General features: G+C 52.6%; 1 protein-coding gene across 1 annotated transcript in view; it reads right to left on the minus strand.

The window, feature by feature from the left end:
- Nucleotides 1–24,393, minus strand: part of map3k2 (mitogen-activated protein kinase kinase kinase 2) — a 213,076-nt gene that overhangs the window by 148,923 nt on the left and 39,760 nt on the right. The window contains exons 2-3 of the mRNA XM_070875119.1: nt 3,282–3,355; nt 2,181–2,299 (exon numbers count right to left, since the gene is read on the minus strand). Of these exons, the coding sequence (XP_070731220.1) occupies nt 2,181–2,299; nt 3,282–3,285 (123 nt within the window). The 5' untranslated portion in view covers nt 3,286–3,355. The remainder of the gene's footprint in view (nt 1–2,180; nt 2,300–3,281; nt 3,356–24,393) is intronic.

A 24,393-nucleotide genomic window follows, 5' to 3' on the forward strand; every position in this document is an offset into this window, starting at 1 on the left:
ATTTTCTATGTTTCTATCTTTGCTGGCTTTTAAAAGTTTCCCAATCCTCTGGCCTCCCACTAGTCTTGGCCACATTGTATACCCTTCTTATCAATTTGATACCATCCTTTATTTCCTTAGTTAGCCACGGATGGTTATCCCGTCTCTTACAGCCTTTCCTTCTCATTGGAATATATTTTTGTTGCGACTTATGAAATATCTCCTTATATGTCTGCCACTGCTCATCAACCGTCCTACACTTTAATCTATTTCCCCAGTGCAGTTTAGCCAACTCTGCTCTCATACCTTTGTAGTCTCCTTTGTTTAAGCTCAGGACCCTGGTTTGAGATCCAACCTTCTCAGCCGCCAACTGAATTTGAAATTCAACCATATTATGGTCACTCATTCCTAGAGGATCCTTTATTGGGAGATCATTTATTAATCCTGTCTCATTAAACAGTACCAGATCTAAGTTCGCCTGCTCCCTGCTTAGTTCCACGATGTATTGTTCAAGGAAACTATCCCGGATACAGTCTATGAACTCTTCCTCAAGGCTACCCTGGCCAATTTGCTTTGTCCAATCAATATGAAAGTTAAAATCGCTCATGATTATTGCCGTTCCTTTTTTACAAGCCTCCATTATTTCTTGATTTATGCTCTGTCCAACAGTGTAGCTACTGTTAGGGGGCCTATAGACCACGCCCACCAGCGACTTTTTCCCCTTATTATTCCTTATCTCCACCCAAACTGATTTAACATCTTGAGCTTCTGAGCCAATATCGTTTCTCACTAAGGCACTGATCTCATCCTTTATTAACAGAGCTACCCTACCTCCTTTTCCTTTCTGTCTGTCCTTCCGAATTGTTAAATACCCCGAATATTTAATTCCCAGTCCTGGTCACCTTGCAACCACGTTGTAATGGCTATCAGATCATACGCATTTGTATCCATTTGTACCTTCAACCCATCCATTTTGTTACAAATGCTACGTGCATTTAGATAACGAACTTTTAAATTTGTTTTTTTACCATTTTTTCCTGCTTTGACCCCATTTTCTGTTTATACATTCTGTGCCTTCCCGTCACGCTCTGGTTTTCATTTCCCCCGGTGCTACCCTGCTCTATTGCCTTCTCCTTATTCTTTGACTTTTAAAATTTCTGCTCACCTGAATCCTCCCCCCCACTAATTAGTTTAAAGCCCTCTCTACAGTCCTGGTTATTCGATTCTCCAGGAACCTAGTCCCAGCCCATCCGAAAGGAACAGCTCCCTCATACCCAAGTACTGGTGCCAGGGTCCCAGGAACCAAAACCCATTTCTCCCACACCAGTCTTTGAGCCACATGTTTAACTCTCTGATCTTATTTACCCTATGCAAATTTGCTCGTGGCTCAGGTAGTAATCCAGAGATCATTATCTTTGTGGTTCTGCTTTTTAATTTAGCCCCTAGCTGCTCACACTCCCTCAGCAGAACCTTCTTGTCTGTCCTACCTATGTCGTTGATACCTTGTGGACCACAACAACTGGATCTTTCCCCTCCCACTCCAAGTTCCTCTCCAGCCCTGAGGAGATGTCCTTAACCCTGGCACTGGGCAGGCAACACAGCCTTCGGGACTCATGCTCTCGGCTGCAGAGAACAGTATCTAGCCCCCTAATGATACTGTCCCCTACCACTACAACCTTTCTTTTTACTCCCCCACTTGAATGGTCCCCTGTACCACGGTTTGCTCATCCTCCCTGCAGTCCCTGTCCTCATCCACACAGGGAGTCAGAGCCTCGAACCTGCTGGACAAGAGCAAGGGCTGAGGCTCCTTCATCACTACCTCCTGGGACCCCATACCTGCCTCACTTGTAGTCATACCTTCCTGTCCTTCTATTCCCTTCTTCCTCATGTGTTTATCTAGCTTCCCCTTAAATGCATCGATACTATTCGCCTCAACAACTCCCTGTGGTAGTAAATTCCACATTCTCACCACTCTCTGTGTGAAGAAGTTTCTCCTGAATTCCCTATTGGATTTATTAGTGACTATCTTATATTGATGGCCCCTGGTTTTTGAATGCCCCACAAGTGGAGACATTAGGGTGAAGAGCTAATAGCTACAGGCCTGTCACTGACAGTGGGAGCAACGTGAAGTAATGCTTTAAAAGGTACGGCACAAGAGTATTAGACAAGCTTGGAACAACTGCGCTCTGCTTGACACGTACCTGATTACTGGACGACGAGGTGTTGGGTTTCCCTGCATCGTGCGCTGATAGAAGAGGTCGACTAGCCATGTGGAGCACAGCCAGATCTTGCATGATGGAGTGAAGAGCCTGCTGCTCATCTACAAAAACAAATCGCATTTCAACATGGGGAAAGTCACCTTCACGGTCATCATCGCCTCGTGAGCGTAGTCACACTGCATGTTTTACTGAAAGAAAGACTTGCATTCATATAGCACCTTTCACGACCACCGGACGTCTCAAAGAGCTTTACAGCCAATGAAGTACTTTTGGAGTGTAGTCACTGTTGTAATGAGGGAAACGCAGCAGCCAACTTGCGCACAGCAAGCTCCCACACACAGCAATGTGATAATGACCGGATAATCTGTTTTTGTTATGTTGATTGAGGGATAAATATTGGCCCCGGGACACCGGGGATAACTCCCCTGCTCTTTTTCGAAATAGTGCCATGGGATTTTTTACGTCCACCTGAGAGGGCAGACGGGGCCTTGGTTTAACGTCTCATCCGAAAGACGGCACTGGAGTGGGACTTGAACCCACAACCTTCTGGACTCAGGCGAGAGTGCTACCCACTGAGCCACAGCTGACACTGGTCTTCCCTCGAGTGTGAAGTCGTCCTGGTTGAATTTCCTACCTAGTCAAATTTCCTACCTAGTCTTGAATAGTCAATTTAAATACCAACGTCTTCTAGTTTCTGAACATATTCAAAAGCCCATCGTCAGCAGTGAGCCTACAAGTTTCTCAAGGAGAATCGTGTCCCATCACATTTTGAACAGGACCCCCCCAGTCGTGGAACAGCACAGGTCAGCCGGTTGTTTAAGTATGTGAGGTGTGCCTGTAGTTCCACACTCTGACCACTGGGCGACACTGCAGATCACCACATTCTTCGTTGCGGCTCCAAAGTCGCCGCCATCTTGAATTACCAGTGAGCAAGACGTGGGGTTTCCTTCTCTGACAATAGGTTTCCTTCTCTGACAATAGGTTATCTACTTCCAGCCCCAGCCTGGTCCAAATCTCCTCCTATCCAACCAAAACATCACCCCCCTTTGCTGAGAAAGAAATGGGAACAAGCACTCGACTCACCCATACTGGCAGCAAGCTGGCCAATTGGACGTTTAGCGGACGGGTGATTCTCCCATCAATAGTCTGCGTTTTACCTGAAACATAAAATGAATTAAAAAGCCTGGCTGTTTTAGTTTTGCATTCAAGCATATCAAACAGCGCAATAAACCTACCGCCTGCCCCTCCCCTCCGCCCCCTCCAATTCATTTCATATAGGACCTGTGCAGCCCACCAACAGAGGGCACTTCCATTCCATCAGTTTGAACCCAGAGGTGGAAGGTTGAGCTCTATTCCAGTCCACTCAACTCACAAGGGTATGGAGTGAGACGTCTCGGCATCAGCAAGTCAGAGCGTTTCCAAAGGCACATTGTCCGAGGTGCTCAAGTTATCGCTATTCACCCAGGACATGTGTCTATCCAGTTGGTTCCCAAGTTCATCATAATCGAGCGTTTGGGAAACAAACTTCCAATTGTACCTGGGTAACACGGCATGTGTGTTCCTCCCAGCTAGTACAAGCATCCTGAACCTCACCGATCTTGTAGCTTACATAATAGGAGCAGGAGTCGGCCATTTGGCCCCTCTAGCCTGCTCCGCCATTTAATAAGATCATGGCTGATCTGCTTGACTCTTCACTCAAACATTATTCGCTACAGTTCAAGATGGGAGGTCTACTGAAGCATAGGAGGTGAAAATGGCTTTCCTACTCTCTCGCAAAAAAGAGAGATTGATTCCAGGAATAAAATTGGGATCGTTCACTTAGGTACTTATAGAAACATAGAAAATAGGCCATTCGGCCCTTCAAGCCTGTACCACCATTCAGTGAGTTCATGGCTGAACATGCAACTTCAGTACCCCATTCCTGCTTTCTCGCCATACCCCTTGATCCCCCTAGTAGTAAGGACTTCATCTATAGAAACATACTTGCGAAGTTTAAGTGAGACCTGTTTGAATATGTAGAAGAAATTGATGATCTTAAAGGCAGACACAGAGCCACCATCAACTCAAATCAACTCAACCCAACATTACATTTATTTTAACCCATTTCACTCAGCAATTTTTGGCGGTGTCTCAGACTACTCTCAAAGGAGTGCCTAGGCTCCCAGTGTTTATGAGTGTGTTTTCATTTGCCCCGATATTTAGATAACAACGGTATAGAAAATAATAAAAAGCTCATAACGGCTGCACTAACTGCTGATATCAATAATTTGCTAACCTTTTTCTGCTCCTTTACTCACCAACTGCGGAAGTGAGTTGTTATGATCTGGAATGCGTTGTGGGAGAGGGCAGTGGAAGAGATTCAGTGGTAACTTTCCAAATGGGAATTGGATAAATATGTGAAACGGGGAAATGTGTAGGGCTCTGGGGAAAGAGTGGGAAGAATCGGACAGCTCTTTCAAAGAGCCAGCACTGACCCAATGGGCAATCTGCGGTATGATTCTCCATGACCTGATTAACACTCTTCAAAAAGATTCCAAACACACTCCCCAATTTGAAGAAGACAGCCCAATAGTCGACACCTTCAGAATAGTAACCTGCACCAAGTGAATTTAAATAATCGGGAATCAAGGGAGATAAAAACAGAAAATGCTGGAAATCTCAGCTGTGGAGAGAAACAGAGTTAACGTTTCAGGTCGATGACCCTTCGTCAGAACTGCCTGACCCGCTGAGATTTCCAGCATTTTCCTTTTTATTTCAGATTCCAGCATCCGCAGCATTTTGCTTTTGTGTTGTGGAATCAAGGGATATAGGGATTGGGCAGGAAGGTGGAGTTGAGGTTGAAGATCAGCCATGCTAGGATATGTTCCTGGTCGGTGAGTCGGTGAGTCGGTGATGCGGGAGGTCGGTGAGGCGGGAGGTCGGCGAGTCGGGAGGTCGGTGAGTCGGGAGGTCGGTGAGTCGGGAGGTCGGTGAGTCGGGAGGTCGGTGAGTCGGGAGGTCGGTGAGTCGGGAGGTCGGTGAGTCGGTGAGTCGGTGAGGCGGGAGGTCGGTGAGGCGGGAGGTCGGCGAGGCGGGAGGTCGGTGAGGCGGGAGGTCGGTGAGGCGGGAGGTCGGCGAGGCGGGAGGTCGGCGAGTCGGGAGGTCGGCGAGTCGGGAGGTCGGTGAGTCGGGAGGTCGGCGAGTTGGTGAGGCGGGAGGTCGGTGAGTTGGTGAGGCGGGAGGTCGGCGAGGCGGGAGGTCGGTGAGGCGGGAGGTCGGTGAGGCGGGAGGTCGGTGAGTCGGGAGGTCGGCGAGGCGGGAGGTCGGCGAGTCGGGAGGTCGGCGAGTCGGGAGGTCGGTGAGTCGGGAGGTCGGCGAGCCGGGAGGTCGGTGAGTTGGTGAGGCGGGAGGTCGGCGAGTCGGGAGGTCGGTGAGTCGGTGAGGCGGGAGGTCGGTGAGGCGGTAGGTCGGTGAGGCGGGAGGTCGGTGAGGCGGTAGGTCGGTGAGGCGGGAGGTCGGTGAGGCGGTAGGTCGGTGAGGCGGGAGGTCGGTGAGGCGGTAGGTCGGTGAGGCGGGAGGTCGGTGAGGCGGGAGGTCGGCGAGTCGGTGAGGCGGGAGGTCGGTGAGGCGGGAGGTCGGTGAGGCGGGAGGTCGGTGAGGCGGTAGGTCGGTGAGTCGGGAGGTCGGTGAGGCGGGAGGTCGGTGAGGCGGTAGGTCGGTGAGGCGGGAGGTCGGCGAGTCGGTGAGGCGGGAGGTCGGTGAGGCGGGAGGTCGGTGAGGCGGGAGGTCGGCCGGCGAGTCGGTGAGGCGGGAGGTCGGTGAGGCGGTAGGTCGGTGAGGCGGGAGGTCGGTGAGGCGGTAGGTCGGTGAGGCGGGAGGTCGGTGAGGCGGTAGGTCGGTGAGGCGGGAGGTCGGTGAGGCGGTAGGTCGGTGAGGCGGGAGGTCGGTGAGGCGGGAGGTCGGCGAGTCGGTGAGGCGGGAGGTCGGTGAGGCGGGAAGTCGGTGAGGCGGGAGGTCGGTGAGGCGGGAGGTCGGTGAGGCGGTAGGTCGGTGAGGCGGGAGGTCGGTGAGGCGGTAGGTCGGTGAGGCGGGAGGTCGGCGAGTCGGTGAGGCGGGAGGTCGGTGAGGCGGGAGGTCGGTGAGGCGGGAGGTCGGCCGGCGAGTCGGTGAGGCGGGAGGTCGGTGAGGCGGGAGGTCGGTGAGGCGGGAGGTCGGTGAGGCGGGAGGTCGGTGAGGCGGGAGGTCGGCGAGTCGGGAGGTCGGTGAGGCGGGAGGTCGGTGAGGCGGGAGGTCGGCGAGTCGGGAGGTCGGTGAGGCGGGAGGTCGGTGAGGCGGGAGGTCGGTGAGGCGGGAGGTCGGTGAGGCGGGAGGTCGGGAGGTCGTTGAGTCGGCGAGTCGGGAGGTCGGCGAGGCGGGAGGTCGTTGAGTCGGTGAGGCGGGAGGTCGTTGAGTCGGCGAGTCGGGAGGTCGGCGAGGCGGGAGGTCGGTGAGGCGGGAGGTCGGTGAGGCGGGAGGTCGGTGAGGCGGGAGGTCGGTGAGGCGGGAGGTCGGTGAGGCGGGAGGTCGGTGAGGCGGGAGGTCGGCGAGTCGGTGAGTCGGGAGGTCGGTGAGTCGGGAGGTCGGTGAGGCGGGAGGTCGGTGAGGCGGGAGGTCGGTGAGGCGGGAGGTCGGTGAGGCGGGAGGTCGGTGAGGCGGGAGGTCGGCGAGTCGGTGAGTCGGGAGGTCGGTGAGGCGGGAGGTCGGCGAGTTGATGAGTCGGGAGGTCGGTGAGGCGGGAGGTCGGCGAGTCGGGAGGTCGGCGAGTCGGTGAGGCGGGAGGTCGGCGAGTCGGTGAGGCGGGAGGTCGGTGAGGCGGGAGAGGCGGGAGGTCGGTGAGGCGGGAGGTCGGTGAGGCGGGAGGTCGGAGAGGCGGGAGGTCGGTGAGGCGGGAGGTCGGTGAGTCGGGAGGTCGTTGAGTCGGTGAGGCGGGAGGTCGGCGAGTCGGTGAGGCGGGAGGTCGGCGAGTCGGTGAGACGGGAGGTCGGTGAGTCGGGAGGTCGGTGAGTCGGGAGGTCGGCGAGTCGGGAGGTCGGCGAGTCGGTGAGGCGGGAGGTCGGCGAGTCGGTGAGACGGGAGGTCGGTGAGACGGGAGGTCGGTGAGTCGGGAGGTCGGTGAGTCGGGAGGTCGGTGAGGCGGGAGGTCGGCGAGTCGGGAGGTCGGCGAGTCGGTGAGGCGGGAGGTCGGTGAGTCGGGAGGTCGGCGAGTCGGGAGGTCGGTGAGGCGGTGAGTCGGGAGGTCGGCGAGTCGGGAGGTCGGTGAGGCGGGAGGTCGGTGAGTCGGGAGGTCGGTGAGGCGGGAGGTCGGCGAGTCGGGAGGTCGGCGAGGCGGGAGGTCGGTGAGTCGGGAGGTCGGTGAGTCGGGAGGTCGGTGAGGCGGGAGGTCGGTGAGTCGGGAGGTCGGTGAGTCGGGAGGTCGGTGAGTCGGGAGGTCGGTGAGTCGGGAGGTCGGTGAGTCGGGAGGTCGGTGAGGCGGGAGGTCGGCGAGTCGGGAGGTCGGTGAGGCGGGAGGTCGGTGAGTCGGGAGGTCGGTGAGTCGGGAGGTCGGTGAGGCGGGAGGTCGGCGAGTCGGGAGGTCGGCGAGTCGGTGAGGCGGGAGGTTGGCGAGTCGGTGAGGCGGGAGGTCGGCGAGTCGGTGAGGCGGGAGGTCGGCGAGTCGGTGAGGCGGGAGGTTGGTGAGTCGGTGAGGCGGGAGGTCGGTGAGTCGGGAGGTCGGTGAGGCGGGAGGTCGGCGAAAAGGTGAGTCGGGAGGTCGGTGAGGCGGGAGGTCGGTGAGGCGGGAGCTCGGTGAGGCGGGAGGTCGGCGAATCGGTGAGGCGGGAGCTCGGTGAGGCGGGAGGTCGGCGAGTCGGGAGGTCGGCGAGTCGGGAGGTCGGTGAGGCGGGAGGTCGGCGAGTCGGGAGGTCGGTGAGGCGAGAGGTCGGCGAAAAGGTGAGTCGGGGGGTCGGTGAGGCGGGAGGTCGGTGAGTCGGGAGGTCGGTGAGGCGAGAGGTCGGCGAAAAGGTGAGTCGGGGGGTCGGTGAGGCGGGAGGTCGGTGAGGCGGGAGCTCGGTGAGGCGGGAGGTCGGCGAATCGGTGAGGCGGGAGCTCGGTGAGGCGGGAGGTCGGCGAGTCGGGAGGTCGGCGAGTCGGGAGGTCGGTGAGGCGGGAGGTCGGCGAGTCGGTGAGGCGGGAGGTCGGCGAGTCGGGAGGTCGGTGAGGCGGGAGGTCGGTGAGTCGGGAGGTCGGCGAGTCGGGAGGTCGGCGAGTCGGGAGGTCGGTGAGGCGGGAGGTCGGCGAGTCGGGAGGTCGGTGAGGCGGGAGGTCGGTGAGGCAGGAGGTCGGCGAGTCGGTGAGGCGGGAGGTCGGTGAGGCGGGAGGTCGGTGAGGCGGGAGGTCGGCGAGGCGGGAGGTCGGCGAGTCGGGAGGTCGGTGAGGCGGGAGGTCGGCGAGTCGGGAGGTCGGCGAGTCGGGAGGTCGGTGAGGCGGGAGGTCGGCGAGTCGGGAGGTCGGCGAGTCGGTGAGGCGGGAGGTCGGTGAGGCGGGAGGTCGGCGAGGCGGGAGGTCGGCGAGTCGGGAGGTCGGTGAGGCGGGAGGTCGGCGAGTCGGGAGGTCGGTGAGGCGGGAGGTCGGCGAGTCGGGAGGTCGGTGAGGCGGGAGGTCGGCGAGTCGGGAGGTCGGCGAGTCGGGAGGTCGGTGAGGCGGGAGGTCGGTGAGTCGGTGAGGCGGGAGGTCGGCGAGTCGGGAGGTCGGGAGGTCGGCGAGTCGGGAGGTCGGTGAGGCGGGAGGTCGGTGAGTCGGGAGGTCGGGAGGTCGGGGAGTCGGGAGGTCGGTGAGGTCGGGAGGTCGGCGAGTCGGGAGGTCGGTGAGGCGGGAGGTCGGCGAGTCGGGAGGTCGGCGAGTCGGTGAGACGGGAGGTCGGCGAGTTGGTGAGTCGGGAGGTCGGTGAGGCGGGAGGTCGGCGAGTCGGGAGGTCGGCGAGTCGGTGAGGCGGGAGGTCGGTGAGGCGGGAGGTCGGCGAGTCGGTGAGGCGGGAGGTCGGTGAGGCGGGAGGTCAGTGAGTCGGTGAGGCGGGAGGTCGGTGAGTCGGTGAGGCGGGAGGTCGGTGAGGCGGGAGGTCAGTGAGTCGGTGAGGCGGGAGGTCGGTGAGTCGGTGAGGCGGGAGGTCGGTGAGGCGGGAGGTCGGTGAGTCGGTGAGGCGGGAGGTCGGCGAGTCGGTGAGGCGGGAGGTCGGTGAGTCGGTGAGGCGGGAGGTCGGCGAGTCGGTGAGGCGGGAGGTCGGTGAGGCGGGAGGTCGGTGAGTCGGTGAGGCGGGAGGTCGGCGAGTTGATGAGGCGGGAGGTCGGCGAGTCGGTGAGTCGGTGAGTCGGGAGGTCGGCGAGTCGGTGAGGTGGGAGGTCGGCGAGTCGGGAGGTCGGCGAGTTGATGAGTCGGGAGGTCGGTGAGGCAGGAGGTCGGTGAGTCGGGAGGTCGGCGAGTCGGTGAGGCGGGAGGCCGGCGAGTTGGTGAGGCGGGAGGTCGGCGAGTCGGTGAGGCGGGAGGTCGGTGAGTTGGTGAGGCGGGAGGTCGGCGAGTCGGTGAGGCGGGAGGTCGGTGAGGCGGTGAGGCGGGAGGTCGGTGAGGCGGGAGGTCGGCGAGTCGGTGAGGCGGGAGGTCGGTGAGGCGGGAGGTCGGCGAGTTGGTGAGGCGGGAGGTCGGCGAGTCGGTGAGGCGGGAGGTCGGTGAGGCGGGAGGTCGGCGAGTTGGTGAGGCGGGAGGTCGGCGAGTCGGTGAGGCGGGAGGTCGGCGAGTCGGTGAGGCGGGAGGTCGGCGAGTCGGTGAGGCGGGAGGTCGGTGAGGCGGGAGGTCGGCGAGTCGGTGAGGCGGGAGGTCGGGAGGTCGGCGAGTCGGGAGGTCGGCGAGTTGGGAGGTCGGCGAGTTGGGAGGTCAGCGAGTCGGGAGGTCGGCGAGTTGGGAGGTCAGCGAGTCGGTGAGGCGGGAGGTCGGGAGGTCGGTGAGGCGGGAGGTCGGGAGGTCGGTGAGGCGGGAGGTCGGTAAGGCGGGAGGTCGGTGAGGCGGGAGGTCGGCGAGTCGGTGAGGCGGGAGGTCGGCGAGTCGGTGAGGCGGGAGGTCGGGAGGTCGGTGAGGCGGGAGGTCGGTAAGGCGGGAGGTCGGTGAGGCGGGAGGTCGGCGAGTCGGTGAGGCGGGAGGTCGGGAGGTCGGTGAGGCGGGAGGTCGGTAAGGCGGGAGGTCGGTGAGGCGGGAGGTCGGCGAGTCGGTGAGGCGGGAGGTCGGCGAGTCGGTAGGCCCTGTGAGACCGGAGAGGTGGCAGTTCTGCGGCCGGGAGTTTGGAGTCACAGAGGTTGGAACTTCGGAGGTCGGGAGTTCGGAGGCCGAGAGGTCGGAGGTCAGTGAATTCGGGAGGCCACAGAGGTCGGTGAGGTGAGTTTGTAAATATCTCTCTTTTCTCTATTTCTTTTTAAGTAGATTTTAAACTAGGTAACTCTAACTAAAGGGCAGCTCAGTCCCGGGGAGTGCACATCCTGTGACATGTGGGAAGTCCTGGGCGCGTCGTGCAGCCTAGACAACCCTGTGTGCAGGAGGTGTCTCCAGCTTCAACTGTTCGAGCTCCGTATTTCGGAGCTAGAGCAGGGGGTGGAGTCAATACGGTGCATCCGTGAGTCTGAGAGATACGTGGATAGCACGTTTTAGGAGGTGGTCACCCCACAGCTTAAAGGCGTGCAGGTAGAGGGGAAGTGAGTGACCACCAGACGTAGTAAGTGTGCTCGGCAGGTAGTGCAGGAGTCCTCCCGTGAGTCCATCTCACTTTCAAACCGATATTCACTTCTGAGTATCGGTAAGGACGATGGTGCCTCTGGGGAGTGCAGCCAGAGCCAATTCCAAGGCACCACGGGTGGCTTGGCTGCACAGGGGGGAGGACGAAGAACACAATGGCCCTAGTGACAGGGGATTCTGTAGTTAGGGGAACAGACAGGCGTTTCTGCGGCCGTAGACGTGACTCCCGAATGTTTTTGTGCCTCCCTGGTGCCAGGGTAAAGGATGTCACAGAGCGGATGCAGGGCATCCTGGGGGATGGGGGAGGGTAAACAGCTCGAAGTCGTGGTCCATATCGGGACCAACGACAGGTAAAATGAGGGATGAGGTCCTACAGGAAGAATTCAGGGAGCTAGGAAGAAAATTAAATGGTAGGACCTCAAAGGTAGTAATCTCCGGGTTACTACCGGTGCCACGTGCTAATGAGTATAAGAATAGAAGGCTAGAGAGGATGAACACATGGCTGCAAAGTTGCTGTAGGAGGGAGGGCTTTAAATTCTTGAGGCATTGGGACCGCTTTTGGGGGAGATGGGACCTGTACAAACCGGACGGGTTGCACCGCAACAGCACCGGGACCAATATCCTCGCGGGGAGTTTTGCTCGTGCTGTTGGGGAGAGTTTAAACTAGCTTGGCTGGGGGATGGGAACCAGAGAACAAATTCAAAAGGGAAGGAAGTAAAGCAGAAGTTGGATAGCAAGAATCTAGAAAGCGAATCTGTAAGACAGAGGAAACAGGGTTTAGTATGTAGTAAGCAAGGAGGTCTTCCTGTACTGAATGGTCTATACTTTAATGCAAGGAGTATAGCGAATAAGGCGGATGAGCTAAGAGCACAGGTAGACACTTAGGAGTATGACATTATAGCCATTACAGAGACATGGTTGAAAGAGGGGCAGGTTTGGCAGATCAATATTCCTGGCTACAGGATTTTTAGACTAGATAGAGTTGGGGGTAAACTGGGGGGTGGGGGGTGGGTGGGGTTGCAGTACTGATTAAAGAAACTATTACAGCGGTGAGGTGGGATGATATGTTAGAGGGATCATCAAATGAGGCCTTATGGGTAGAATTGAAAAATAAAAAAGGGGTGATCACACTGCTGGGCGTGTATTATAGACCCCCAAACAGTGGGAGGGAGATAGAGGAGCAAATATGTAGGCAAATTGCTGTGAAGTCTAAAAACCATAGGGTAGTAATAGTAGGGGATTTTAACTATCCAAATATTGATTGGGACAAATTTAGTGTGAAGGGTATAGAGGGTGCGGAATTCTTGAAATGCATTCAAGAGAACTTTTTTAGTCAGTATGTAACAAGCCCAACACGAGAGCGATAGTGATTGGGGATTCAATTGTAAGGGGAATAGATAGGCGTTTCTGCGGCCGCAACCGAGACTCCAGGATGGTACGTTGCCTCCCTGGTGCAAGGGTCAAGGATGTCTCGGAGCGGGTGCAGGACATTCTAAAAAGGGAGGGAGAACAGCCAGTTGTCGTGGTGCACATTGGTACCAACAACGTAGGTAAAAAAAAGGGATGAGGTCCTACGAAACGAATTTAAGGAGCTAGGAGCTAAATTAAAAAGTAGGACCTCAAAAGTAGTAATCTCGGGATTGCTACCAGTGCCACATGCTAGTCAGAGTAGGAATCGTAGGATAGCGCAGATGAATACGTGGCTTGAACAGTGGTGCAGCAGGGAGAGATGCAAATTCCGGGGGCATTGGAACCGGTTCTGGGGGAGGTGGGACCAGTACAAACCGGACGGTCAGCACCTGGGCAGGACCGGAACCAATGTCCTACGGGGAGTGTTTGCTAGTGCTGTTGGGGAGGAGTTAAACTAATATGGTAGGGAGACAGAGGGAAACAAAAAGGAGACAAAAGCGAAAGACAGAAAGGAGATGAGGAAAAGTGGAGGGCAGAGAAACCCAAGGCAAAGAACAAAAAGGGCCACTGTACAGCAAAATTCTAAAAGGACAAAGGGTGTTAAAAAAACAAGCCTGAAGGCTTTGTGTCTTAATGCAAGGAGTATCCGTAATAAAGTGGATAAATTAACTGTGCAAATAGATGTTAACAAATATGATGTGATTGGGATTACAGAGACGTGGCTCCAGGATGATCAGGGCTGGGAACTCAACATCCAGGGGTATTCAACATTCAGGAAGGATAGAATAAAAGGAAAAGGAGGTGGGGTAGCATTGCTGGTTAAGGAGGAGATTAATGCAATAGTTAGGAAGGACATTAGCTTGGATGATGTGGAATCTATATGGGTAGAGCTGCAGAACACCAAAGGGCAAAAAACGTTAGTGGGAGTTGTGTACAGACCTCCAAACAGTAGTAGTGATGTTGGGGAGGGCATCAAACAGGAAATTAGGGCTGCATGCAATAAAGATGCAGCAGTTATAATGGGTGACTTTAATATGCACATAGATTGGGCTAACCAAACTGGAAGCAATACGGTGGAGGAGGATTTCTTGGAGTGCATAAGGGATGGTTTTCTAGACCAATATGTCGAGGAACCAACTAGGGGGGAGGCCATCTTAGACTGGGTGTTGTGTAATGAGAGAGGATTCATTAGCAATCTCATTGAGAGAGGCCCCTTGGGGAAGAGTGACCATAAAATGGTGGAATTCTGCATTAGGATGGAGAATGAAACAGTTAATTCAGAGACCATGGTCCAGAACTTAAAGAAGGGTAACTTTGAAGGTATGAGGCGTGAATTGGCTAGGATAGATTGGCGAAGGGGTTGACTGTAGATGGGCAATGGAAGACATTTAGAGACCGCATGGATGAACTACAACAATTGTACATTCCTGTCTGGCGTAAAAATAAAAAAGGGAAGGTGGCTCAACCGTGTCTATCAAGGGAAATCAGGGATAGTATTAAAACCAAGGAAGTGGCATACAAATTGGCCAGAAATAGCAGCGAACCCGGGGACTGGGAGAAATTTAGAACTCAGCAGAGGAGGACAAAGGGTTTCATTAGGGCAGGGAAAATAGAGTACGAGAGGAAGCTTGCAGGGAACATTAAGACGGATTGCAAAAGTTTCTATAGATATGTAAAGAGAAAAAGGTTAGTAAAGACAAACGTCGGTCCCCTGCAGTCAGAATCAGGGGAAGTCATAACGGGGAACAAAGAAATGGCGGACCAATTGAACAAGTACTTTGGTGCGGTATTCACTAAGGAGGACACAAACAACCTTCCGGATATAAAAGGGGTCAGAGGGTCTAGTAAGGAGGAGGAACTGAGGGAAATCCTTATTAGTCGGGAAATTGTGTTGGGGAAATTGATGGGTTTGAAGGCCGATAAATCCCCAGGGCCTGATGGACTGCATCCCAGAGTACTTAAGGAGATGGCCTTGGAAATAGCGGATGCATTGACAGTCATTTTCCACATTCCATTGACTCTGGATCAGTTCCTATCGAGTGGAGGGTAGCCAATGTAACCCCACTTTTTAAAAAAGGAGGGAGAGAGAAAACAGGGAATTATAGACCGGTCAGCCTGACATCGGTAGTGGGTAAAATGATGGAATCAATTATTAAGGATGTCATAACAGCGCATTTGGAAAGAGGTGACATGATAGGTCCAAGTCAGCATGGATTTGTGAAAGGGAAATCATGCTTGACAAATCTTCTGGAATTTTTTGAGGATGTTTCCAGTCGAGTAGATCAGGGAGAACCAGTTGATGTGGTATATTTGGACTTTCAGAAGGCTTTCGACAAGGTCCCCACAAGAGATTAATGTGCAAAGTTAAAGCACATGGGATTGGGGGTAGTGTGCTGACATGGATTGAGAACTGGTTGTTAGACAGGAAGCAAAGAGTAGGAGTAAATGGGGACTTTTCAGAATGGCAGGCAGTGACTAGTGGGGTACCGCAAGGTTCTGTGCTGGGGCCCCAGCTGTTTACACTGTACATTAATGATTTAGACCAGGAGATTAAATGTAGTATCTCCAAATTTGCGGATGACACTAAGTTGGGTGGCAGTGTGAGCTGCGAGGAGGATGCTATGAGGCTGCAGAGCGACTTGGATAGGTTAGGTGAGTGGGCAAATGCATAAATGTGGATAAATGTGAGGTTATCCACTTTGGTGGTAAAAACAGAGAGACAGACTATTATCTGAATGGTGACAGATTAGGAAAAGGGGAGGTGCAACGAGACCTGGGTGTCATGGTACATCAGTCATTGAAGGTTGGCATGCAGGTACAGCAGGCGGTTAAGAAAGCAAATGGCATGTTGGCCTTCATAGCGAGAGGATTTGAGTACAGGGGCAGGGAGGTGTTGCTACAGTTGTACAGGGCCTTGGTGAGGCCACACCTGGAGTATTGTGTACAGTTTTGGTCTCCTAACCTGAGGAAGGACATTCTTGCTATTGAGGGAGTGCAGCGAAGGTTCACCAGACTGATTCCCGGGATGGCGGGACTGACCTATCAAGAAAGACTGGATTAACTGGGCTTGTATTCACTGGAGTTCAGAAGAATGAGAGGGGACCTCATAGAAACGTTTAAAATTCTGATGGGTTTAGACAGGTTAGATGCAGGAAGAATGTTCCCAATGTTGGGGAAGTCCAGAACCAGGGGTCACAGTCTAAGGATAAGGGGTAAGCCATTTAGGACCGAAATGAGGAGAAACTTCTTCACCCAGAGAGTGGTGAATCTGTGGAATTCTCTACCACAGAAAGTTGTTGAGGCCAATTCACTAAATATATTCAAAAAGGAGTTAGATGTAGTCCTTACTACTAGGGGGATCAGGGGGTATGGTGAGAAAGCAGGAATGGGGTACTGAAGTTGCATGTTCAGCCATGAACTCGTTGAATGGCGGTGCAGGCTAGAAGGGCCGAATGGCCTACTCCTGCACCTATTTTCTATGTTTCTATGTTCTATGTTTCTATGAGAGGGGGCGGTCTTGGATTTAGTTTTGGGGGAATGAAGCTGGGCAGATTGAAGGGGTATTAGTGGGGGAGCACTTGGTGCCAGTGACCATAATTCAGTCAGATTCAAGTTGGTTATGGATAAGGCCAAGAATAGGCCTGGAATAAAAGTTCCGAATTGGGGAAATTTTGCTAAGTTAAGGAGTGATTTGGACACAGTGGACTGGAAACAGCTACTTGTGGGTAAATCAGTGTCGGAACAGTGGGAGGCATTCAAGGAGGAGATCTGGAAGGCTCAGGCCAAACATGTGCCCTTAAAGAAAAAGCCTGGGATAAATAATTCTAGAGCCCCCAGGATGTCTAGGGACTTACAGGGGAGGATTAAGAAAAAAAGAGACGCTTATGTCATATACCAACGGCTAAATAATATAAAATCTTCAGAGGAATATAGAAAGTTAAGAGGCAAAATTAAAAAGGATATTAGGAATGCTATGAGAGAGCACAAGAAATTCTTGGCCAGTAAAATTAAGGAAAACCCCAAGATGTTCTATAAATATATTAAGAGTAAGAGGGTAACTAAAGAAAGGGTCGGGCCTATTGGAGACCATAAGGGCAATCTTTGTGTGGAGGCGGAAGATGTTGGTAGGGTTCTTAACGAATACTTTGCATCTGTTTTCACAAAGGAAGGGGGCAATGCAGATACTGCTATCGAGGAGGAGTGTGATATTCTGGATGAAATAAATATAGTGAGAGAGGAGGTATTAAAGGGTTTAGCAGCTTTGAAAGTAGTACCCCTGGGGGTACTTGTGCATGAAACACAAAAGGATAGTATGCAGGTACAGCAAGTGATCAGGATGGCCAATGGTATCTTGGCCTTCATTGCAAAAGGGATGGAGTATAAAACAGGATGTCTTGCTACAACTATACAGGGTATTGGTGAGGCCACAGCTGGAATACTGCGTGCAATTTTGGTCTCCGTATTTAAGGAAGGATATACTTGCTTTGGAGGCAGTTCAGAGAAGGTTTACTGGGTTGATTCTGGGGATGAGGGAGTTGACTTATGAGGAAAGGTTGAGTCGGGTGGGCCTCTACTCACTGGAATTCAGAAGAATGAGAGGTGATCTTATCGAAACATATAAAATTGTGAGGGAGCTTGACAAGGTGGATGCAGAGAGGATGTTTCCACTGATGGGAGAGACTAGAACTAGAGAGCATGATCTTAGAATAAGGGGCCGCCCATTTAAAACTGAGATGAGGAGAAATTTCTTCTCTGAGGGTTGTAAATCTGTGGGATTCGCTGCCTCAGAGAGTTGTGGAAGCTGGATTATTAAACGATAAGGGGATAAGGGGTTGTGGGGAATGGGCAGGGAAGTGGAGCTTAGTCCATGATCAGATCAGCCATGATCTTATTGAATGGCGGGGCAGGCTCGAGGGGCCGTATGGCCTACTCCTGTTCCTATTTCTTATATTCTTGTGTTCCCATGGGCTTTATAAGTTCCCAGGCCCGGATGAAATGCATCCCAGGCTGTTGAGCGAAGTAAAAGAGGAAATAGCAGAGGACTTGACCATCATTTTCCAGTCCTCTTTGGATTTGGGCATGGTGCCGGAGGATTGGAGGACTGCTAATGTAATACCCTTGTTTAAGAAGGGAGAAAGGGATAGGCCGAGTAATTTCAGGCCTGTCAACCTAACCTCAGTCTTGGGAAAATTATTGGGAAAAATCCTGAAAGACGGGATAAATCTGCATTTGGAAAGGCAAGAATTAATTCGGGACAGTCAGCACGGATTTGTTAAGGGAAGATCGTGTTTGACTAACCTGATTGAATTTTTTGAGGAGGTAACCAAGAGGGTCGATGAGGATAGTTGATATATACCATAAAAAGCTTATGATGTAGTCTATATGGACTTTAGCAAGGCTTTTGATAAGGTTCCACATGGTTGACTGATCTTGAAGGTTAAAGCCCATGGGATCCAGGGCAAAGTGGCAAGTTGGATCCAAAATTGGCTTGGAGGTAGGAAGCAAAGGGTAATGATTGATGGATGTTTTTGTGACTGGAAGGATGTTTCCAGTGGGGTTCCGCAGGGCTCAGTACTGAGTCCCTTGCTTTTTATGGTATATATCAACGATTTTAGATTTGAATATAGGGAGTATGATTCTGAAGTTTGCAGACGACACTAAAATTGGCTGTGTGGTTGATAATGAAGAGGAAAGTCTTGGGCTGCAGGAGGATATCAATCTACTGGTCAGGTGGGCAGAGCAGTGGCAAATGGAATGTAATTCAGAGAAGTGTGAGGTGATGCACTTTGGGAGGGCTAATAAGGAAAGGGTAGACACATTAAGCGGTAGACCACTTAATAGTGTAGATGAACAAAAGGACCTTGGAGTGCTTGTCCACAGATCCCTGAAGTAGCAGCCAGGTGGATAAGGTGGTTAAGAAGGCAGACGGAATGCTTGCCTTTATTGGCCGAGGCATAGAATATAAGAACAGAGAGGTTCTGCTTAAATTGTATAATACTTTGGTTAGGCCACAGCTGGAGTACTGCGTGCAGTTCTGGTCGCCGTATTATAGGAAGAACGGGATTGCACTAGAGAGGGTGCAGAGGAGAATTACTAGGATGCTGCCTGGAATGGAGAATCTTAGTTATGAGGACAGATTGGATAGGCTGGGTTTGTTCTCATTGGAACAGAGGAGGTTGAGAGGAGACCTCATCGAGGTGTACAAAATATTGAGGGGTCTGTACATAGTGGATAGTAAGGGTCTATTTCCATTGGTGGAGGGGTCTATTACAAGTGGGTATAATTTTAAGATGGTTGGTGGAAGGTTTAGAGGGGATTTGAGGGGGTGCTTCTTTACACAGAAGGTTGTTGGGATCTGGAACTCGCTGCCTGGAAGAGTGGTGGATGCAGAAACCCTCCCCACTTTTAAGAGATGGTTGGATGGGCACTTGAAGTGCAGTAATTGCAGGGTTATGGACCCAGAGCTGGTAATTGGGATTAGACCAGATGACCTTTTGTTGGACAGCGCAGATATAATGGTAAGTACTGCAGGGAATCGAATACGGCCAGGGTGATCTCCTGGACTAGTGTCGATCATCTGGATGGGTCGGAGAGGAATTTTCCCAGATTTTTTCTCCCTAAATTGGCGTGGGTTTTTATCTGGTTTTTGCCTCTCCCAGGAGATCACATGGCTCCGGTTGGGGTGGAGTGTAGAATGTTTCAGTGTAAGGGGTGTCGCAGTTGTGTGAGGCGGACTGGTTGGGCTGGGTGCTCTTTGCTTTTACGTCATTGTTCATAGGTTTATATGTAACCTTTAAGGCTGCTGACCAAGGGCCGTGCGGCTCTTTGTCGGCCGGCGCGGACACGATGGGCCAAAATGGCCTCTTTCTGCGGTGTAAATTTCTATGTTTCTATCTTATTGAATGGCGGAGCAGGCTTGAGGGTTGAATGGCCTTCTCCTGCTCCCAATTCTCATGTTCTTATGTCTGGTAAACTCAAAAGGAGCTGCCAAACGTATTAAGTTACATGAGGATATGATTGGGAGCGAAGCTGGTTTTTAACCCCAGATGTACGTGACAGGAGTCCACAGCAAGCTCAAGAAAAAATCCATCACTTTTCCAGTAGGCAAAAAATACAGCAGTTCGAGGCCCAAACCCCGCACCCATGAACATGCTTCAACCTTCTCCAACACCAGGACAAGGTTTTTCTACACCAACAGATACCCACCTCACCACAGTGAAGGAGTATAGGTTTTGCCACACCCCAATGCTCTCTCGACCAACTTGTCCATGTTCTCCGTCAGACAGGAGAGCGTCCCGAGGGATCACATTACCAACAAAGGGCAGAAGGGCCAGCTCCCTCCCGCCCCATAAGGGAAAAACACCAAGCTGCTGCTGTTATGGGAGAGAACCACAATACATATTTGGAATTCCCTGCGGAGATGATGCCTGGGCTCAGAGAACCCGTGCAAACAACTCTGCCAGCCCTCGTCGTCCAGACCAACAGGGCCTTATATCTCCAAGAAGAATATTCCCCTCCCCATATAATGTCACCACGAGGATTTCAGAAGAGTATAAACGGTGAACAAAGCACAAACTCGAGTTGTGTGTTTTTTTGTGGGACACAGGAAGCACTGGAATTTACTACGAGTGACAATAATGGTGGGGTGATGTGAGAGATAAATTAAAACGATCACACAAGAAACATCACACAACATGAAAATATATTGGCTTAAGTGCAATTTTCCTTAGTGTAATGGTACCAATATTTTCATGTTGCTACAGTTGTACAGGGCCTTGGTGAGGCCACACCTGGAGTATTGTGTACAGTTTTGGTCTCCTAACTTGAGGAAGGACATTCTTGCTATTGAGGGAGTGCAGCGAAGGTTCACCAGACTGATTCCCGGGATGGCGGGACTGACCTATCAAGAAAGATTGGATCAACTGGGCTTGTATTCACTGGAGTTCAGAAGAATGAGAGGGGATCTCATAGAAACGTTTAAAATTCTGACGGGTTTAGACAGGTTAGATGCAGAAAGAATGTTCCCAATGTTGGGGAAGTCCAGAACCAGGGGTCACAGTCTGAGGATAAGGGGTAAGCCATTTAGGACCGAGATGAGGAGAAACTTCTTCACCCAGAGAGTGGTGAACCTGTGGAATTCTCTACCACAGAAAGTAGTTGAGGCCAATTCACTAAATATATTCAAAAGGGAGTTAGATGAAGTCCTTACTACTCGGGGGATCAAGGGTTATGGCGAGAAAGCAGGAAGGGGGTACTGAAGTTTCATGTTCAGCCATGAACTCATTGAATGGCGGTGCAGGCTAGAAGGGCTGAATGGCCTACTCCTGCACCTATTTTCTATGTTTCTATGTTTCTAAAGTGAGGAGCAGCACAGCCGCTGAATAAATAACCCTTCTCTTTCTGCTCCTGCACCATTACCAACCTTGGATCTAACCTGGGCACCCTCCTATTTCCTCCCCTCTGCGACATCATCCGAGAAAGGTCAGCTTCCACAGGTACGCTGACTGCGCCCACCACCACCTCTCTCAACCCCTCCACTGTCCCTGATTCATCATGTTGCGTGTCCAACATCCAGTCCTGGATGGGCAGAAATGTCCTCAAATTGAATATTTGGAAGACCAAAGCCATTGTCTTTGATCCCCTCCACAAACTCCGTTCCCTAGCCATTAATTCTATCCTTCTCCCTGGCAACTGTCGAGACTGAATCTGCAATCTTGGGGTCCTATTAGACCCAGGGCTGAGATTGCGACCACCAAGACCATTTATTTCCATCGCCCGACTCAGCCCCTGCCTCAGCACATCCGCTGCTGAAGCCCTCATCTGTGCTTTTGTTGCCTCCAGACCCGACTATTCCCACGCTCCCCCAGCCTCCATAAGCTTCAGCTCATCCAAAAACTATGCTACCCATATCCTATCTTGCACTCACCCCCGCCTACACCGGCTCCCGTTCTGGCGACAGCTCGATTTAAAAATTCTCATTCTTGTGTTCTTGTGTTCCGATCTCTTCATGGCCTCGCCCCTCCCCATCTCTGTAATCCCCTCCACCCTAAACCTTGCACGATATCTGTGTTCCTCTTGTGCTTCCCCAATTTCCATCGCTCCACCATCGGTGGCCGTGCCTTCAGCTGCCTGGGCCCCAAGCTCTGGACCTCCCTCCCTAAACCTCTCCACCTCTCTCTCCTCCTTAACCCAGCTGTTTGTCACCTGTCTCAGTATCTCTTTATGTGGCTCGGTGTCAAATTTTGTCTGATTATGGTCCTGTGACGCGCCATGGGACGTTTTACTACTTTAAAAGCGCTGTATAAATGCACTTTGTTGTTATTATAGCTCAGGCTACAACTAGTAATCAATTTACAAGACTGTAATTACAGGAGGTGCGAAAAGTAAAGCAGAATCAGCAATACAAATACTTAACTTACAAACTACTTCTCCACATTTTTCATCCCTTTTCAGAATCTTTTAAGCAAGTTGTTCAACCACATAAAATTGTCATAGAGTTCCTCATTACCAAAAGGAAACCAGAGAATAGAGGCCAGCTGCACTCCACGCTCCAGACCGATCACACGGGGCATATTAACGCCACGAAAATCAATGTTACATTTCAGGTCGACGGATTTCTGTCAACTCCCAGCGCTTGGAAGGATCTGGTGAACTGCGGACGCCAACTTGCAGGTCAAAAAATCCTGGGGCTGGATTTTCGGTTGTCTCACGCCTCAGTGAGCGGCCAGAGGGAGCGTTAATGTGAGCGTTGGAGGTTACCGACTGGGAGTGCAGCTTGTAGCGTCCCAACGGAAAGTTCATTAGAAGCTCACCAGGGGTGCAGACCATCAGCACCCAGCAGCTGACGATTACTCTGATCAGAACGTATTCCTGGTGCAATGCCCACGTTTGCGACCCTGTAGGTAAATTAGGTGCGGCCGCCTTGTTGAGCACTCGCCAATAACAACAATGGTGCAGGCTTGCTAACTGGTGGCTACTTAAAGGAATGAGGAAGCGCTACACTCGGAGGTCAGAGTCAGTGCACTGTTTACACACAGCACGGTGTGTGAGTCCCTGAGTCACAGTCAGTGTACTGTTTACACACAGCACGGTGTGTGGGTCCCTGAGTCACAGTCAGTGTACTGTTTACACACAGCACGGTGTGTGGGTCCCTGAGTCACAGTCAGTGTACTGTTTACACACAGCACGGTGTGTGGGTCCCTGAGTCACAGTCAGTGCACTGCTTACACACAGCACGGTGTGAGAGTCCCTGAGTCCCAGTCAGTGTACCGTTTACACACAGCACGGTGTGTGAGTCCCTGAGTCACAGTCAGTGTACTGTTTACACACAGCACGGTGTGTGAGTCCCTGAGTCACAGTCAGTGTACCGTTTACACACAGCACGGTGTGAGAGTCCCTGAGTCCCAGTCAGTGTACCGTTTACACACAGCACGGTGTGAGAGTCCCTGAGTCACAGTCAGTGTACTGTTTACACACAGCACGGTGTGTGAGTCCCTGAGTCACAGTCAGTGCACCATTTACACACAGCACGGTGTGTGGGTCCCTGAGTCACAGTCAGTGTACTGTTTACACACAGCACGGTGTGTGAGTCCCTGAGTTCCAGTCAGTGCACCGTTTACACACAGCACGGTGTGTGAGTCCCTGAGTCCCAGTCAGTGTACCGTTTACACACAGCACGGTGTGTGAGTCCCTGAGTCACAGTCAGTGCACTGTTTACACACAGCACGGTGTGTGAGTCCCTGAGTCACAGTCAGTGCACCGTTTACACACAGCACGGTGTGTGAGTCCCTGAGTCACAGTCAGTGCACTGTTTACACACAGCACGGTGTGTGAGTCCCTGAGTCACAGTCAGTGCACTGTTTACACACAGCACGGTGTGTGAGTCCCTGAGTCACAGTCAGTGCACCGTTTACACACAGCACGGTGTGTGAGTCCCTGAGTCACAGTCAGTGCACCGTTTACACACAGCACGGTGTGCGAGTCCCTGAGTCACAGTCAGTGCACCGTTTACACACAGCACGGTGTGTGAGTCCCTGAGTCACAGTCAGTGCACCATTTACACACAGCACGGTGTGTGAGTCCCTGAGTCACAGTCAGTGCACCATTTACACACAGCACGGTGTGTGAGCCTCTGAGTTTGCAACGGCAGACAGAAATAAGAGTTCGGCTTTTCCTGGGATCTGAATCGGAGTTCCATGCATGCACAATGACTCGGTTAAATATAGTACCGACACTTTCATTCTCCAACTCTGGTGTGCAACGGCTGAATTATCGTCCATCAGTTCTTCGAGCGATTCTGACGAATTTCTGGTCAAACTTTTTGAAGGCGCTAAAATTACCGCTCTGCCTGGGTTAACGCCGCAACAGAGATGCGACCAAATTTCTCCCTCTTGGTCTTGTGAACAACTGTAGTGTACATTATGCATCTGCAAGCCTTGCATAAATACAGCATTTCAAAACCAGGGGGGAATTCAGCATGCAGTTATAACTCCTCCTCCATCCCCAGGAAACTGGCTGGGTTTGATAGCTCCAGAGACATAATTCGTGCACTGCTTAAACTCACTTTCTCTCTCGCACACACACACTCACACACACACTCACACACACACACTACAACAGTGGAAAAAATCCTTTTGGAAAGCAGAGAACAGAATTTTATTTTGAATTTGCAATCAAAATTTACAGTGAACTTTTGAAAAGATCAATCAACATTAAAAGCAGATGAAAAGTACCGCACTGGGGGTGTCTGCCTAGATTTCGGTGCTTGGGTCCCTGGAGCGGGACTTGAACTCACAACCCTCTGACTCAAGAGGCCAGGGTGCTTGCTACTCACTGAGCCACAGCCATCACATTATACAAGTAACTATTGTGGTTACTGCTCATCAGCATGGCAAAAGCACATTCCTCAGAAGTGGCACCAGACACCAACTAGAAGCAGAATTATTTATCCAGAGTAGTCACAGCCCCAAGAAGACCCGCAGTTAACAGACACCGGGGTGTGCAGTAAAACAAATTG

The sequence above is a fragment of the Pristiophorus japonicus genome, chromosome 3, assembly GCF_044704955.1.
Source record: "Pristiophorus japonicus isolate sPriJap1 chromosome 3, sPriJap1.hap1, whole genome shotgun sequence".
NCBI lineage: Eukaryota > Metazoa > Chordata > Chondrichthyes > Pristiophoridae > Pristiophorus > Pristiophorus japonicus.